Source organism: Diorhabda carinulata, chromosome 11 (genome assembly GCF_026250575.1).
Source record: "Diorhabda carinulata isolate Delta chromosome 11, icDioCari1.1, whole genome shotgun sequence".
NCBI lineage: Eukaryota > Metazoa > Arthropoda > Insecta > Coleoptera > Chrysomelidae > Diorhabda > Diorhabda carinulata.
Genome location: NC_079470.1, coordinates 11359487 through 11378662, shown reverse-complemented (window position 1 = coordinate 11378662; position 19176 = coordinate 11359487). Strand labels below are relative to the sequence as shown.

At 33.5% G+C, this 19176-nt stretch overlaps 1 protein-coding gene and 1 long non-coding RNA gene across 3 annotated transcripts in view; one reads left to right on the top strand and one right to left on the bottom strand.

Annotated features, from left to right (window-relative positions):
- Nucleotides 1–19176, bottom strand: part of LOC130899668 (protein neuralized) — an 80264-nt gene that overhangs the window by 57786 nt on the left and 3302 nt on the right. Inside the window, exon 1 of one of the 2 annotated variants that reach the window (XM_057809784.1) lies at nucleotides 4122–4273. The exons of the other annotated variant lie outside the window; for it this stretch is intronic. Coding sequence (XP_057665767.1) covers nucleotides 4122–4185 — 64 coding nt within the window. The 5' untranslated portion in view covers nucleotides 4186–4273. Of the gene's footprint in view, nucleotides 1–4121; nucleotides 4274–19176 lie in introns of those variants that run through there. 2 annotated transcript variants of the gene reach the window in all.
- Nucleotides 8491–9616, top strand: LOC130899670 (uncharacterized). The gene is made up of 2 exons (XR_009060052.1): nucleotides 8491–8967; nucleotides 9055–9616. It is a non-coding gene; the product is annotated as an uncharacterized LOC130899670 (long non-coding RNA).

The window sequence follows — 19176 nt, the reverse complement described above, 5'->3', positions numbered from 1 at the left end:
TAATAAAGAATTGAAAAAGAGAATTATGAGACAACGCCAGGCATTTCATAATTTAATGACTAGTAAAGTAAAGTGCAAATAATTGAATTAAAACATTTTGTATGAATTTTATGTCCTCACATCTTTAATATTATCATAGGGATTAAAGATCAGAAGATTGAATAATGATTTCATTACATAAATTCAAATATACAATAAGAATGTAAATAAAGCTTGCGTATTGTCATCAAAATCTACTATCTTTCTACTTAGGGAGCTTGTAGACGTCCGTTTTTTTCACCGGACAAAGATACGTGTTTTTTTGCCGGATTCGCGGTGGTGTAAGATTTATAAAGGATGTGTGCACATGCACCGGATATCGGTCCGGCGAACACATCCATTATAAATCATACACCATCGCGAATCCGGCAAAAAAAACACGTTTCGTTGTCCGGTGAAAAAAACGGACGTCTAATCTATCAGATTTCTAGAAGTATCATTTCCCTGTGAGACAAACGCTATCATTTAATTTCGTTTAATTATTTATTGTCGTCTTTAATATTTCACGAATATTCTTCTAGTTTTCCTATATATCACTTATATAGGTTTGTTGGGTAGATGCGAGATCAATATAACCCAGAAATGCACCTGGCAATTCGAATTTAGAGGCTATTAAAAGCGCACAAATAATAAAAACCTCTAAAATAAATTGAATAAAACTATGCAGACTCACCTGCTTTAAATAAAACTGGCGTTAGTTTTGTTCGCGTTTTTATTATTTCGCAAAATGCGGGAAAGACAGGTGTCGCTAGTATCGTAAACCAGTGGCGTGTCAAGAAATTTCCCGATATCGATAAAGCTCGGCGATATAACTTATTAATTAATTAATATTTTGAATCATGGGTGGTGTTTCTATAGTTTTCTATACACTTTTAGTTTCAATCTATTCTGGAATTATAGATTCTGAAATTCTTTTAGAATTCTGACTATAAAAATATGATACAACTCTTTAGAGTCAAATTGTTCGTACACCGCCCGTCTAATTTCATCTTTGCTGTTAAATCTTTTATTTCTTAACTTTGTCTTCAGCCGTGCGAATAAAAAAATCGAACGGGGCCGGTTCAGGACTATATGGTAGGTTTTCAATATCTGTAAAGCCAATTTCATGTACAGTAGCCTTAGAAAGCGAAGCAATAAGGCTGATTTTGCCGAGTCTTTTTTAATAATGTAACGTTGTTCGTATTTATTTACACTCTATTCGTGGGGTGAATTAATAAACACCATCTCTTACGTTCTTAATTTATTTACACTCAATACAAAACACTTAACTGTTAATAATTTACTTATAAATATCACTCAAATAATTTCTGTCATTACTTTTACTAATTCGTTTTCTTCACTACAACTATTTATTTAAAACTAAACTATCTGCGTTTACACAATACGATTTATATATCTAAGTAAAATTCTTCGATATTTTAGAACAAAAAGAAATGAATAAATAGATTTTCGTAAATATTATTTAGAAGAAATAATGAAAGGCGCCACGCGAATTCGCCGAATTTTAACATTCCATTATAGCTAGACAGAGTCGGTCTAAGTACAAATTTTACGAACATGTTCGAAACAATAATTTTTTGGTACGTGCTCACCTTCCCAATACCATTCCATGGAATCTCTTTTATATTTACTATTGATTGAATTACACTTTCTTGGTCATCACGGCAAAAATCGCTTACAACATTCTATTCGATTTTGCTTTTTGCACTGTGTTGGGAATTCGAGGCAGCGAAATCGCACTTATCTTTATCATGTTTGATTGTTCATGTACGATCGTTTTTTTAAGGCGCACCACTAAGTTAATGTTTTGTAACAGGTCGTTCCGCACGTGAGTCAGTTGTTGAAAATGATGGACACAAAAACGGAACGTTTTTTGTTCGCTTATTTCATCAAATTTAGTGGGGTAAACAACAGATGAATCTCAAGTTATCACATAATACTAAATTATACGAGGTCTGGCTATTAAATAATCAGACTGGTTACGAAAAACGGTTTTATTATAAAAATTATTCTTCATCCGAATGCTCCCCTTCAATATACTCTCCTTCACCTCTCCACATACCTTTCCATTCGTTTTTCCATTGATCGAAGCAGTGCTGGATGTCTTCTTTGTTGAGGGCCTTTAGGAGCTCTTCCGTTTTTGTTTTACCGCTTCCATCGACTCAAATCGGGACCCTTTCAAAGCAGATCTTTTTCTAACCTTTCAAAGAAATCTGAGCGGACTCGTTGACGCAAGAGCTTTTGGTCAGGAGTCAGATTTTTTGGCACCAACTTCGCATAGACTTTTGTCATGTGTAATTACTCGTGTAAAATTTTTCTAATCGTTTCTTTATCGGCGTTTACAGCCTCGGCAATCATCCGGATGCTCAATCGACGATCTGCACGCATAATTTGGTTGATTTTGGTCACTATTTCCGGAATTGAAACAGTTACAGGGCGATTTGGGCGCTGGTCATCTTCAGTGCTCTCTCGGTCCTCACTAAAGCGCACGAGATAGAGAATTGTCTCCATAGGCCTCTTGCAACAGTTTATAGCACTCAGTCGGATTTTTTTTCAATTTATCGAGAAATTTGGTTTTCGGCACAAGAAAAAAATATGTTCGTTTCAAACCCCTACTGCGCAAATACCATAATAGTGACGGATTCGTGTTTTGGGATGTGCATAGACAACATCTCTAGATACCCAACGCACTATTCGTCTAGGGCGCCCTCTAGGGGTGCAGTCTCGTTATTTAATAGCCAGACCTCGTATAGTTTACTAACCATTTTAATTAGTTTTGTTATTTTCTAACATAAAAATTCCTCGCATTTTAACGTACATCACTGGTCGCTTCGGCATCTTGCAACAAACTATTTTTTTTTTCGATTTTTTCTTTTACTTCTTTCAACTGACTTGAAAATTATTTTGTGTTGTTAAGTCCTTATATTTTCAAAGTAATTATTCCCCATTAGAGTGCGCCACTGATGCATCGGTTAAAAAACACAACAATCTCGAGAAAGGTGCTTCGTGTAATTTCGTTCAAGAAAGTCTCAAGTTAGGATGCGGGTTGCTACGGCCGATTTCGATTGCTGCCCAGACCGTCTTCGAACAAATTACTTTCACGTATCGGCTATTTACATCGGGGGTTTTATTGATTAATAATTCTCCAGATGCAGATGGAATTGACAGTACAAAATTCGATATATATAAAAATAATAATGCTAGCTGGTATAACCATTTCAAGTGATTCAAAATCAGGGTTCAGAAGATCTGCTAGATGGTACTATAGATGAAATAAAAATTACGTGATGACGGTCTGGTTATATATGTTACCCTTTGCTAGTTGTTTAACTCTTGCTTAGAAAAGGGAATAGCAATAATAGTGATAATGCATAAAAAGGGTGATAACGAACTACCCACTAGGGTGGTTCAAAAAAAATTTTGTCTCAAATGTTTCTATTTGATATTAGTTATAATTTGCAACACTCGCTGGCGCTCTTTTTGGTAAATATTACGCTTGTTTAACAATATAACTCTAAATATAAAAGAGAGTCTCAACGGTTACAGAATAACTGGATTACAATGGAAATGGGGATCTATGTGACCAGAAGAACAGAGAACACTCGGTGAACCAAAAGAATTATTGAGGGGAGACTAAGAGAGGATGCCCTTAAAAGTAGATTATGTCCACCGACATGCGGGTCTGACGATACTAAGAGGATGGTTTCCAGTTGGATGATAGTTGCTATGAACCCAGCACAGTGGCAAAGAATGAGGGATGCCTATGTCCAGCATAGTACGCAAATGGTGATGATGATGATGATTGGATTTTAAGGAAATGCTGAAATTTGTTGCAAGTGGAAGAAAAAGAATCGACAAAAGCCTTATTCCACTCTTGGATTCTCCTACTTATTAGAATCCAAATTGATTATTATAAATAGTATTTCAGTAGAAACATTTTGTTAATAGATACGATAAATTTATTTCGATTTTAATATCATTGTGGAAGAGTTTCTTGTCTCTCAAATTGAATCTTAACCACGAACCAGTACCTATGACTTGAAAATACAAAAAAAAAATGAATTTAACTAAAAAATACTCACCAATTTGTTTGAAAATGGATTCACAATAATTGAAAAACGCAAACATGTCGACATTGAACACCATTATAATGTATGAATGTTAAAAAGTAGTCATACTAGTTTCTTTTAAATAAGTTTCGATATAATACTGAATTTAAATAAACTGTTTTTACATTGATAGTCACTTTATTGATAAATATATAGTTTCAATCAATTATTTTGTATAATGTTTGAATAAATACAATATACAGAATGTTTTTAAAAAAGTAACCCCGTGTTTGTTCCAGATGTCAAGTTTTTTCTGTAGATCTTGGATGTTTATTGCAATAAGGGATAAGTTATCAGCATAATATGTTCCCTCGGATATTTTCACCACTTCTATATATTTCTTATATTATCTATAAATATATTGAAAAGCAATGGACTCATCACGCCACCAACTTATCCTACTTCTATGATTAGAAAAGCCTCTTAAATTAGGTTTTTACTAAAAACACGGTTGACATTTCGTTTATATAAGCTCATGATTGCATTTCGTAAGTCCACATCTATTTTCCACTTCTCCAAACCTTATAATCAGTGATTTTTTAAGAGATATACGATTTGATTTTGAAAAAAACCACAAAAAATTTGGAAAAATTGATGAAATCTTTATTGGAATCGATAGAACGATCAGTATAATTTAATGTTTGAAGATAATTTCATGCAAATGCTGGCCACGGCACCGATTTAGATAGCCCATGCGCAAGGTCCAATTTTGGCACATTCTCTCCAACATATCGACCGGTATTTCACATTGGCTTCCAGTGCGTCAATCGTTGCTGGTTTATCTCTGTAGACATTAGCCTTAACATGGCCCCACAAGAAATAGTCCAAATGCGTTAAATCACACAATCTAGGCGACCAAACGTGAGATAAAATGTTCACCAAAGGCGGTTCTCAATTTGGCCGTTGTTTCGCATGTCGTGTGGCATGTGGCACCGCCTTGTTGAAACCACATGTCAGGCATGTCCAATTCTTCCATTTTGGGCAAAAAAATCGTCAATCATGACACTTTTGAAGAAATACGGCCCGATGATGACACCGGCCCATAAACCACACCAAGAAAGGCATTGGTAGCTCTGGCAATCCTTCTGGCTGGTCTTCACTCCAGATGCGGCAATTTTGCTTGCGTATCCATTCAACCAGAAATGAGCTTCGTCGCTGAACACAATTTTTCGATAAAAAAGTGGATCTCCTTACAATTTTGCCAGCGCCCATTCAGCAAACGTTAGAGTTTTTACATCCTTTCGCAAATTTTTCACGTATTGGAGTAACACATGCCCAATTGCTGTGAACGGCGGCGAATTGATATTTCAATATGTCCAATGTCCAAAAGTGTAAACTGGGTTCGAAATTTAGTTACAAGCTTCCGAATAGTTCCCTCAGTAGGCCGACCAAACTGCCCATAAATTAGAAGAAGTACTGAGCATGACTTTTGATAGTAAAATTAAATAATTTGCAAACGTTGTTCGTTATAGACCAAACTAAACAAGTTTGACAATGACACAAGACACGATTAACGCGTGATCTGTCAAAAACAGTGTTACCAAAAAGATAAAAGCAAAAAAATCACTCTTTATTTTTGACTGTGGTACTCCGTCAAAAACTTTCTGCATATCAATAAATACAAAAATGCATATGTGTTTCGGTGGGCAGCTTTGTCTATAAGTTTTTTGATGGTAAATACGTTAACTTGTACACTTCTACCATTGCGGAATCCACTTTGGCATTCGCATAGACGTAGAACTGTACAATCCTACAAATCGGATGCGGATGATTATAAAATGATCAGTACGGGTTGCCACTAAAGTTTGAGATAAGCAAATGAATACAAATATTTATAATTGGATATCACTTTATTAATTTACAAAATATTCTCCATTAAAATCAAATCACTTTTGCATGCGTTTGAACCAAATATCGAAGCTTCAGTTTGAAGTGTGCCAAACCAGGAATGCACGGCTGATGATCCATCAATTCGATGTTTTCATTGTTCAAAATCGTCTTTATTTGAACTGATGTGTGAAAGCTCGCGCTCGCGTTGTCCTGGTGGAGAATGAGTCTTCTCCTGCGATTGGTTTTCCCGATTTTTTTGAACACATCTAGCAAACAAATGCTGTCGCACTATTCAGAATTGACCATTCTACGTAGCTCATGGATGTTTGGTGGCACACCAGACGATTATGGACGACCTTCAAGAGATTCATTCTGTAAAAAAGCACGTTTGAATTCACCTAAAGTCGAAGTAAGTTGATAATCACCCTGCTGTTGGTTCAATCCACATCAAATGTCGTAGAAAATTGTCGCAGAAAAATGTTCGCGATTTTAACCAAGATTAATGTTTCAAGTATCTGTAAATTCAAATAGCACACGTTTTGAGTCAAACTTTATGATAGCAATGTCAAATATTAACATCAGTGTTGTTATATCTCCAAACTTAAATAGCAGCAACCCACGTAGAAAACGTTCGAGACGTAAATTTGTATTCTAACTCCCTTAAGAGTATTATGAGTCTCCGATGTATGAATATGTAGACTATAGTAGTCCAAATTGACCCTTTTCGTTTTCCAATAAATAAGGGTGGATTATTTAGCATGCAACAGCATCAGTATTTATTACAAATTCGATCCACATCTGCATTGCACACTTCCCTATCGCGGTCAGGTAAGATAAAACAAAATTCACCCTCGCAAAATATAAAAATAGCCAATATCTCCCTATTTTCTATTTAAAATCAACCCTCACCTGGATAACAACCCCTGAAAGTATCTTCTCGTACTGGTATGGTAATGTTTTCATTTTGTCTGTTTCAAAATCTTTTCAATGTATTATTTTTGAAATTTGTCACCTGGTGGCCATGACAGGAAAGGGGTGGAATAAAAATTGGATTTCTAAGTGAAAGTTCGACCGTTCATTGTATGCCGTTTCATTTTTCGAAATTTAGTTTCAATATCTATTAGCAGATGTTTGGTTTCCTATTTGTGGAAGGAAGTTTCGTTTCTAATTTTGAATACAATAAATTTGGGAGAAAGTAAAAGGTCGAATTAAAATGGAATATAATTACGGGTTCAATTCCACTAAACTATTTACACACTTTCACTTATATAAATTTTTCACCAAACACTGTATATTTTAATTTTAATTCGGCGGTACCTATACAACTATTATACGTAGAAATCACTACGGAATTCGTTAGAATTATAATTTTTGTCTATAAGAATGCTACTATTTTATGTGGACTTTTTCATCTCGCTCACAAACAAACTTTGGAGAATTCCAACAGTATCGGTCATAGAACTAACACTCCAATAGTCCATTTTTAATATTATTGAAGAATAATCTAAATATTTCCTAAATTTACCTAAACTAATACGCGTTTTCGGGTTTTTATTGGTCTTTTATAATCGCAGGTGTACAGAACAGTAGAAAAAGGTTTTGACTGGTCAAAAGCCCAGTGTATTAAATATTATATAGGCGGATCATTAGATCTACAAATACTTATTTGTCTATAAAAATTAGAGATTTTGTTTTATTTTAATTTCAAGGTTTTTCTATATAGTAACTATCTATCACAAATTCCAACGGAATGGTTGAAATCGACTTTTATCATACTGCCAAAAAAATCAAACGCCAAAGAATGTAAAAATCACCGAACGTTAAGTTTGATGAGTCATATATTGAAAATATTCCTGCGAATTATACATCAAAGAATATTCCCTAAAATAGAGAAACACATTAGCGGTACTCAGTTTGGCTTTAGAAAAGGACTAGGAACTAGAGAGGGTTTGTTCAGCATTCAGGTTTTGGTGAAGAGGTGTAGATATGTCAACTGTAACGTTGTTATATTTTATAGATTTTGAGAAGGCATTCGACAAGGTCTGGTTAAAATCCGCCATCAGGAAAGGGGCGCAGACTGGTAATAGTACAAATCGGCGGTTCAAACTGTTTTGTTAGTTGGTTTATTGACTTTTGAATCTACTGGTTCCGGTGACTACCATGAGTTCAAGCATACGATGGTCCGAACAAATGATAGATCTCAATGGTAATGGATAACGTTAAGTTATCATTCGAGCATTGTAGAAAAATTGCCCACAACCAAATGGTTAAAACGATTTACAGAATTGGTTGAATTCAAAGAATATTAAGTTCCATCCCGGTTATGTAAGAAAAGAACTATGGACATGAAGTGTCCATGGAGAGATATCTTAGATAATGGAGGCTCCAAATTGATTCAAATCCAGATGTAGATGTACATGATGGTAATATTGTTTAAATATTTTATTGGACAATGGTATAACGAGCGAAACAAAAAAGATTATCAGGTATTTTCGTTCTGTTCTGTTCTGTTCTGCTAAACATCAGGAAAGAATCTTTGAGGATCATAAAATGTTAGTCAAAAGGCCAAATAAACAACTGATATGAATCTAGTATGCTGCTGTTATTTAGATATTTGAAGTTACTAAAAATGTCATTATAAAATTTTTGGTTAACACGTTTCGCAGTCTACAATTAGCAAAATTGAAAAAAAGGTTCGTGAAACTTGACATGTGAAGAATATTGAAAAACCAGGTAGAAATGTTGAATTTACTGATGAGGAAAAAATTAGATGTACCTTGCCTCCGTCAATGATGTAAGTAAATCATCTATTTAGAGAGTTTTGCATAAAGAAAAACACCATTCTTACAATATTCAGTTGGATCAGGAATTAATTCTGTGAATTCATTTAAACGGAACATTAACAAACAAAACTGTAGATATTGGAAAAGAGAAAATCCTCACTGGATGTGTGAGGATGACACTCAATATCCTAAAAAGTGAACTTTGGGTTGGTATCATTAACAATACAATTATTGGTCCTTATTTTTTTGAGAGCACAGTGAGGTTTATCTAGATTTTTTGCTTAATTTTTTAGTGCCTACATTACAAAGACTTATTCCTGATGTTAATCATCCAAATAAGATAGATCGATCTATTTAGATGGAGCTCCATCGCATTTTGCTTTGCACGTACAGTTAGAAATTATATGAACGAGGTTTTTCTCAAAACGTGGAACGATCGAATTGCCGAATAGATACTCCGATTTGACTCCTTTCGATGGGTACTTTAAAATCTAAAGTATATTCTATTTAAAAGTTAGTATAACGTAAGAAACAAAATAAGTCCAGAAGTCATACAAAATGGTTTACGTGAATTCCAAAATCGCCTCCCTCGGTTATTGTCAAGAAGTGAATGGTGGTCATTTTGAACATCAAATTTAATTGTAAAGTACATTGAAAAACGCACCAAATATAAAAAACTTTATATTGCTGAAAAGAGGACTAAAATCTCTTTGCAACAAGGTGCCACAGGACCCCCTGTGGGTGCTTATAATCCAGAAGGGGTGCTGGAGAGGTATCATACTGAAAAGTGTAAATTTAAATATAAAAATCGACCTGTTCCAGGTTTTTTTCACATAGTACATAATAATGCTGAAATTGGATTTATTTTTTCTCGCTTTTCCCATTATTTTCAGTTTTAGAAATGACTGTATATAATTCTCGACATCTTGTATAATAATTAACAACTACGTCGACTATTTAATTTTTATATACAACGTCACTTTTTCAATCTAAAAGTTTTACTACTAAAATAAAAACAACGAAGAAGAAACTTCTGTTGCTGGTAATGGATTTTAGCATTTAAGTAATATCATCTTTCAATTTCACGGAAATTATTTTTCATTAACTAAATATGATATTGAGCATATTTTACTATTGCCGGATAACTACATTTCCAATATATCTTTCAGCTGCGGATACCGACATCTTCATATCGAATAAACACCTTGCTTTCTTCATCAATTTAAGGACACCTGCGATGACCTTGTCCCGCAGATGATAATCCTGTAAGTTTATTTACAACAGGTGGAAATAGCTAAGGATATGAAGAGTTTGCACATAATAACTGTTACTATATTCAAACTTGTGAACAATTTTAATTTAAATCGGTTTAGAAAGCCACTTTCGGTATACGATTTGGTTGAGGTTTTAATTAATTACACAATTTAAAGTTAAAAACTGGAATACAGGGTCCTTCCCGACGAGCTGAATCGATATGTGTATGGGAAAGTACTGCGACTAGTGGATTTTCCGAAATACCCGTTTCAGTTTTCTGAAACTTATACCGCAATTTTTGGAATCTACGCAAAATTTCAATACAACTTTATATAAGGAATAATATGCCTAAAGTCCACCGATTTTTAATTATTCCACTTTTTCGATATTTTTGGACACATGCAGCCCTCCATTAAAAAAATTATATTTCTAAGTATAAGTGAGTTAGATCTAATATTTTTGGGGTTTGGACAAATAACACTTACAGCTTTCAAAATCTGTGAAAACCTTAACAAAAATCTATATAGGGTGTTCAGAAAATGCTACCGAATTACGCTATCAAAAATCTTCGAAAAATTAATTTGGGGGTTGCCCTTTTTTTCTCTTTACCATTGGATTCTACGCTTTAAATTGAGGGGACTTCGTTAGTAAATTCATATATCTCAAATAAAAGGTTTTTGTAGAAACTTGGTTTTTAATTGTCGGTTATCTGGAGCGATAAAAAAACATATCAACAAACAAACAAACAATGAAAACAGCATTTCGAACTTTTTCACCGCAAGTAATTCGAAACGCCACTCAGCATGGGTTTTTAAGAAGAATCAATAAATTTTTGGAAGTTTTGTTCTTCTCATCTTAGTGTAGTGTTTTTAAATATTTTTTAATTGACTAAATTGTTTTAATTTTTGATACGTTAACTTTCGTTATTCGTTGTTCGCCATCGGTAGGTGACAATTAAAAACCATGAAAATTTTAGTTTTTTTCATTCAAGTTTCTACAAAATCCGTTAATTTAAGTCCCCTCAATCGCAATGTAAAGCGTAGAATCCCATGGTAAAGAGAAAAATGGGGGTTGCCATTTAAAAAAATTAAGTTTCCGAAGATTTTAGATGGCGAAATTCGGCACCCTTTTCTGAACAACCTATATAAATTTTTGTCAAGGTTTTTTCTTTGTTATTTGTCCAAACCCCAAAAATATTAGACCTAACTCACTTATACTTAGAAATATAATTTTTTTAGTGGAGGGCTGCATGTGTCCAAAAATTTCGAAAATGTGAAATGATTAAAAAATGGTGGACTTTAGGCATACGATGCCTCATATTAAGTTATATTGAAATTTTGCGTAGATTCCAAAAATTTAACAAAAACCATAGCATTACGTTTAAAATAACGAAGTTTGGCTCCACTTCCGGTATAACCCAAAAGTTTCAGAAAACTAAAACGGGCATTTCGGAAAACCCATGCAAGCAAATTTTCAGAACACTAGTTCCAGTACTTTCCCATCTTTATTATTGTTTTTTAGAAGCTTCCAAATAAAAGCTAAAATCATTTAATATCCACAAGTATCTTTGTTCTCGTTGTTGACAGAAGCTGCTTTCTGTTGAAGGGATCGATAAGAAGTTTTGTATCCACCTATACAACTATTCATAATTTTAAAAATATTATAAGGGAACAGGCGAATTAGCATTAGTTAACTAAATAGAAACCAAAATTATATTTACCTCTTATAATCTATTTCCTAGTGGGATTGTGGCAAAACTAAACACCAAAGTGTGCTAACTCTAATATATTTCCAAGTTTTAGAAAAGTGAAAATGTGACAAAATGTGAGCACAATAATTGGATAATTTAACAGGCACTTTTCAGCGAATTCTCGCTAAAGATTTACAGCTGCATGTCTACGAAATTCAACTGACTCAACACCTTCTGCCAGTAGAACATGAACAGCGAGGAAAATTTATCAGTTGGATCCTTGAACAACCTGTTTATTTTGCAAATAAAATCATTTTCAGTGATGACACCAATTTTCATCTCGATGATTTCCTCAATAGGCAAAACCCTCGCATTTGGGACTTAGAAAATCCACGTATTGTTCATCAGAAAGCTATGCATCCACAACATATCATTGTATGATATGCATTGTGGCCTAGAGGAATAATTGGACCGTTTTTATTCGAAAACGAAAAAGGTAATGCAATAACAGTGAATGGCTAACGTTATATTTCTATGAAAACACAGTTTCTTGTTCCTCATTTGGAATACAAGTGGTGTCAGCAGGACGGTGCTAAATGTTATACCGCGCGTAAAACATTGACGATCTTGCACGAGGTAGCTCCTGGTCCCGATTTGGTGACCAGAATTTCCCTCCAGGTTTTTGCGATTTAACGCTATGGCTGTGGGATTATTTGAAGTCGCAGATTAATGTCGATAAACCATTGAATCGAAGATATTTTCTTATAAAATCAGCTTATTAAATTGTAAATAGAATAACCATATAATCGTTATTTACTGACGGGTTATTTTGTTGTATAAATCTTGAGCAATAACTGTTAAATTTTTATCAGTATTAAGAATATTATTTTCAACTTTGTATAGACGAAAATAAAACCGGCTGACTGATCGCATATGCTCAACGTGTGTGTATCTCCAAGTAGTTACAATATATTATTAAACTTATTTTAGTGTCGGCTGCATCTGCCTCGAATAGCTTTTTCTCCCCTTTGACAGTTTCTCGCGTTCCAAATTAAAAGAATTGCCGAGTTTAAATTTCGGGCAGGAGTAAACAAAACTTTTTGAAAAGTCGTGTGTCGAAGAGGGGCGGAGCGGGTGACTGCTTTTAAACCATATTTGCAGATGAAGGAGGAAGTAAACGGAAGCGGATATCGGGTTACAATCTTTGAACACGCGTCCACCGTTGCGTTTACTTTTGTTTGTTGGTACAACTAGACCGAAGCGAGACAAGATATTCGTAGGGAAACAGGGACGTACTTTTACGTATAATTGATTATGTAAAATATTTAAAAAGATCACAAAAAACTACTGTCAGCAATCTCAATTCAAGGACAAGATCTAATTTATAATATAGATATATTATATTATAAATTTAATAATAAATTTTCAGATATTTATATTATTTTAAAAGAAATACCACTCTCAAGTCGTAAGTAATATAAAAAGTTAAGAAAACAAAAAAATATATACTTAATATAAGTAGACATTTCTCCGAAGAAATTTCCTCAATAAAACCTTTTTAATTTCCGAATTGCATACAATTAACCCTCCCCAATATACCTGATTTTGGGAAAAACCAATAACCTTCTACCTAGTCTTTGTTCTATACTTACAGGAACCTAGGTAATAAAATGTTCCGTACCTAAAGATGGAGGTATGGAATCAAGAAAATTCCGGCGACGAATTTACATGTTATTAGTGGCAACTCTTCTGCTATCAGTTTATATGCGTCCCTTTAGGCCCCATCTCATCCAATCTAGGTATTGGTATCTTACCAATAATAATAAACGTTGATTTGGGTGCAGGATAATCTACATTCTAGATGGAATAAACATTCTATCAGTACGTTCAGATATTGTATATTTACACTAGTTACAATCCTAAAACTCGCTCTATATTTTGACAAAATTTGAAGCAAATAGACAAAATATGATACCCTTGATATAGTATTTCTTGTGGTGACAAAATATTTGCGTTTATTTAATATAAATTTGCAGCTAATTCGATATCTTTTGGATGAAATAAAATTTGCGGTAGATTTTTTCCTTACTTTCCTGCAGTACTTTCATTATATGTTAACTGAAGAGCCACTACCCATAATAATGGTATAAAAACAATTAACAATGCCCTTGTTATGGTCATTTATTTTTTAAGTACATGAAGCACGCTTCCTATTTCCTATACACAAACAACTACTTAACATAGAAGGAGAAAGACACTCAACATCGACAAAACTATTCTTAACGAAACAATGTTTATTTTTATTCAATATTCATTATATATAATTTTTGATATTATATTTAAAAAAAATCTATAACATATCCCGTTCCCATGCAGCTGATAATTACGATAATAACATTCACGTGTAACCGATTTGAAGTTTGTTTTGTACTTTAAAAGCATATGGTATCTTTTCAAAAGGACCCAATATTATAAAAATACCGTAACTTATAGTATCACCCAAGCACACGTGCCACCTTTCAATAAAAATACCTATTAGAAACAGAAATACCCGAAGGGGAAATGAACAAAATATGCGCATCAATTATCTCTTCAGACGATCAGAACCGGCTCAAGGTATACAATAACTACACGATTAGCTGCGTACTGATCTGAGCGTTCGTGTGCACACGAACGGTGTGCACGTAAAATTCCTGTGAGTACAATGACAAATTTACGCGTATAAGCAAACGCTACCCGTGGCTTGTCCTGCGCACAGACACTATTCTCTTTGGACCAAAAAACTCCCACTCTTCATTCATCCAGTTTTTTTATGTTGTTTAGCCCACTAATACATCTTATTATTTTATTTTGAAGTCATAAAAGAGATTTCTTCATTGCCACCTTTCCAAAAAAGCCAGCTTCTCTCAAACTCCGTTCCAGAAGTACTCAAGGGAAGATCCCTAGAATCATTGATGTGAATTGCTATCTCTGGTCCTGTTAATCGTCGAACACATTTACTGTTTACGTTTATCTTCAGTGGTTGTGATTTTTCGAGGCCGCCCTGAACGTTTTCTATCGCCAAAGCTCATGGTGAATACATATTTTTTTTACGGAACGTCGAGGTGCAATAGTACGGTTACTTTTGCCTAGACTCTGAAGACTATTAATGCACGAGATTCAATTGATACTTCTTAGGTTTTACTCATTATAAGACAAGTCTGAACTACGAACACAAAACGATGTCTTGGTCCAAAAAGTATAAATCGCAGCTCGTTTTTGCGTGCCTCAGGGCTAACTGGGACTAGACTACAATCATAAACACCTAAGAAATAATTCAAAGTTAGGGAATAATTAAAAAATCAGCTGGTACTTACAAATTTTAACTTGTCGCTTTCACCAACAAACTATAAGTATGAAAGAGTAAAAATTTGTATTATTTTGAAATTTATTAAAGATCTAGATAATAATAGATGCCTTTATTGTTAATTTAGAAGAGTTTACAAAAATTTGTTTTACATAATAAGTACCGAATTATTTTATTTTGTGACTCGGGTGTTTATTGTTTATTTCTATGCCAACAAAAATTGAATTTAATAGGATGTTTCTGTTTTTTTCGAAAGAGCTTCATCTGGAATAAAAATCTTGAAAATAACTTTGAGATTGTACAAGCATTTGTGAGGAATAAAAAATACATAGTACTCTGAAAATAATTCCCTCATTATGTCCCAATATCCATCGTCTAAAGTTTTTATTAAGAAGTTTTTAAAAAAGCTGTTTGGAACTATGACTTGTCTATTGTAAATCCAACAAACTCCCAAAATTAAATACTTGTATTATGATATTAGTCAATATCTGTCCAACGAAAAATAATCATTACCTCACAGCATTGCCAACAGCCGATAAAGTAGGTATATTTTGGTAATAGATTTTGACTGTTGGTAGTACTGGTACTTGTTCGGAATGGCGAATCGACTGACGAGTTTGTCAGAGTCATTGTTGGAAGAATATTTCATTGTAATTTTTTAAAGATTACATTTTATTAAATCATTCCATCACATTCAATTTTGATGGCATAGCTACGTATGTTTTTAGAGGTAAAAAGTTGGCAACGAAAGATTATGTTGCGAAGTTTCTTAGGTTATGATTTGTTTTGTCATTTCCTCATTTTGAATAAAGTAAGGGGATGATGAGTTATGAGGTAATTATTTTCGAACTAGATCGACTCGGTTTTCGTACAAACTTTTGAATTACTATTTTGCTTTATTTCATAATTTGTAAGTCAATATAACCTAGTCTAGTTTTAAATATATTTGAAAAATAAATCCTACGATTTCATGAAAAATGAATATAATCATCATTTCCTCACCTCACTCAATATTCCCTCACATTTAAATCGTCAAAACTCATTTATTCTGGGAATCAAAATATTTTCCACTCCTAGTAAGATAAACAGTAGATAAATTTAAGTATTTTTCATTAATTTATTGATAGGTAATTTCGAGATTTCATTAGAATTACCCATAAATTGAATAATAATAAGTATCAAAAATAGTGTGCTGAAACAAATTCTTCAAACCGGTACTGTACTTTTTAATCTCTCGAACCCAAAATGTGCATAATAATGCGAGCCAGACGACTATATATATATATATATATATATATATATATATATATATATATGTACGGAATGGGGTGAGCAAATTTCGATATTCGCCGATGAAGAGAAGGTGGATGAAGGTATTTTTGTTTGTTGGTATAACGGGACCAGACGACGCGTGTCCGAACGTCGGTCGGACTGGCAGCTGGCATTGTACCTTTATGATCCCCCCATATATGGTTTCCTAATGCATAAATAAATTTTTAAGAATAACCAGGAACTTCTGGCGATCTCATTATTATTAAGCAATGCATAGGTGAAACATAATAGCCCAAAAATCTTCAGAAGCAGATGTGTTTGTTGTCAATGTTTTCCAAAAAATTACTTGATTTCGTTAATGATGTTTAAAAACTATATCAACATATCGTCACTCTTATAATCGCTATTAACACATTAATGCCCATAACTATGAAGGTGTTTAGAGTGGATGTTTGTGTTCGAAAATTATTAAATATGACCTAATAAAATCTTTGAATTGTAGTTTATAATTTTGAGCAAGGGTCTTTAATGACCTCTTTGGCACTTATTAAAATGAAAAAAAAAACATAATATTATGTTTAATTATCAAAAACAGAAGTTCCCAAACTTTTTTTCCTCGTGGACCACTTTCATTTACAACAAAGCCAGATTGAAAATAAAAAAAATTAACTGAATTGTTATAACATTTTATTTATTCATTTATATAAGTATATAATATACGGTTGTTAAAAATCATATCAAAGTTATAAAATATTGTAGGTAATTATGTTGAGCTCGAGAATCCAGATACTTGTTTTTGACAAGCTCATTCGTGAGTCTTGTACGATGTTTGTTCTTATTTATTTTCATGCGTCAATCTCATTGACTTGAGAGTATTTAAAACATCCATAGAGGAATCGAATGAAATCTATAAACTCTAAAAAACGTGATTCTTTTTTCTGTGACACATTGCGATCGCGGGCCTTATCAATACGGCCCAGGGGCCGGAAGCGGCCCGCGGGCCGTATCTTTGATATGACACTAACTCGTCGAAAAATCAGATCTAACTATGGAAATTCAAGTGCACTTCCGCAGACCCCTAGAGGTGCGCCTGGAACCTGGTTAGGTTACTTTTTTGACGTCAAACTTTACACTGACACTTCTAATAAGTTCGTTGCTATATTTTGTTTTCGCATAGAACTGTTCTAGGCTAATTAGATATCAATAATCCTCGTATGTTATATACATTTTTATTGCATTCGGTTGAACGACATCCATTTTCATTAATGTTACCATGGTTCTTATCTACTCATTATCAGCGATGCCCCCTATCCCCTTTTTCGTTATTTTTGGATCAATTCATTTACTCTTTGACAAAGTAAAAACACTTTTTGCTGGTTCCGGTGGACTCCCTGCTGCTACATTACTACCAATTATTATTTCATTTATTATATTTTAAAATACAGGGTGTTACGATACTTGATGCAAAAAATTCGGGAGTGAATACATGACCTGAAAATAATTATTCAATCAATTCTCTAACAATAATCTACTCTTTGTTTAATTGGATAAAATTTATGGTTTGGGAGATGTGTAGATTTTTAGATCGTTGTACTTGCCAAGGAGACCGTTCGCCATAAAGAGACAATCTGAAGAAAATTATCATAAATCGTAATTACAAACAAACATTTCTAATTGAAGTGCATACTGTCTAACATCGTGTTACTTGCATAGGGAAAAAATTGAAATTTAGAAAAATTTAGTTGGTTAGCTTACAACAAGCTTTTAAGATATCCCCCAAAAAATGAATCCATTTTTTCTAATTCAGGGGAACGTGGTAGCAATGCAAATAGGGATGACATTGCGTAATAGATTATTTTTTAATCTGGGGGGCCATTAACGACCTCTTTGGCATTAATGGTTTGATGAACAGCCAATCAAAATTTAGATGTAAAAATAAAAATGTTGGAAACATGAAGTAAAAATTTGTCAAGAAACATTTAATAGAATAATCAGATGTGATTTTCGATAGAGAGATATGTCGTTTCTTAAACTATTCTGTGAATCCAACAAATCCGCCTTCATTTTCAATTCGTGATCTTGTAGAGTCAGTCAACTAAAGCGAATTATTCAATTTAAAGATAATTGCTCTTAAAAAAGGTCTAACATCTAACCTATGACCCCTCCAATTTTACAATAGAATTGAAAGAACGGCTGTAAGGAAGTTTTAATCAACCTCACGTTTTATACCAATTTGTCACTTGTTTTTTTTTTAATACTAGTTCATGGCGAATCACGAGACACGAACTGGAAGAATCCTTAGTGATTTAGTTCAATTGAAGACGCGTGATTCTAATTTTTATAGGTACAAATACAATCGTATATTATTTGGCAATAAATTATTTGTAAAACGAACTGGTTATTACCGGTAATTAATAGTCCATTTGTATGAATAAGAGAGTATGAAAATAATAAAGCATTCGTAATCCATAGGCGTACCACTTAGTCAGGGCCGGATTAAGATTTATAAGGCCCAGGGCTAAAGTAATGACGGGGCTCTCTTAAGGAATTCGGAAACTTGGAAAAACAAGACTAATAAATACTTTAAGTATATAATAAGTATATATTATAACTATATTTTAGAATCTCAGTAACAATGTATACAAAAAATACAGAATGTTTTCCAAACGATAGGGCCTTCTTGGACCTGGGGCCATGGGCTATAGCCCCCCCAAACCCCTAGCTTAATCCGACCCTGCACTTAGTTAGTTAAAATATTTTACCTCGGGTATTTTCAGGTATGAAACAACATTTATATAAGTATAATGACTACACCGGGTGTAAACGGCAGTAAAAAAGTGTAATTTTTTCTAT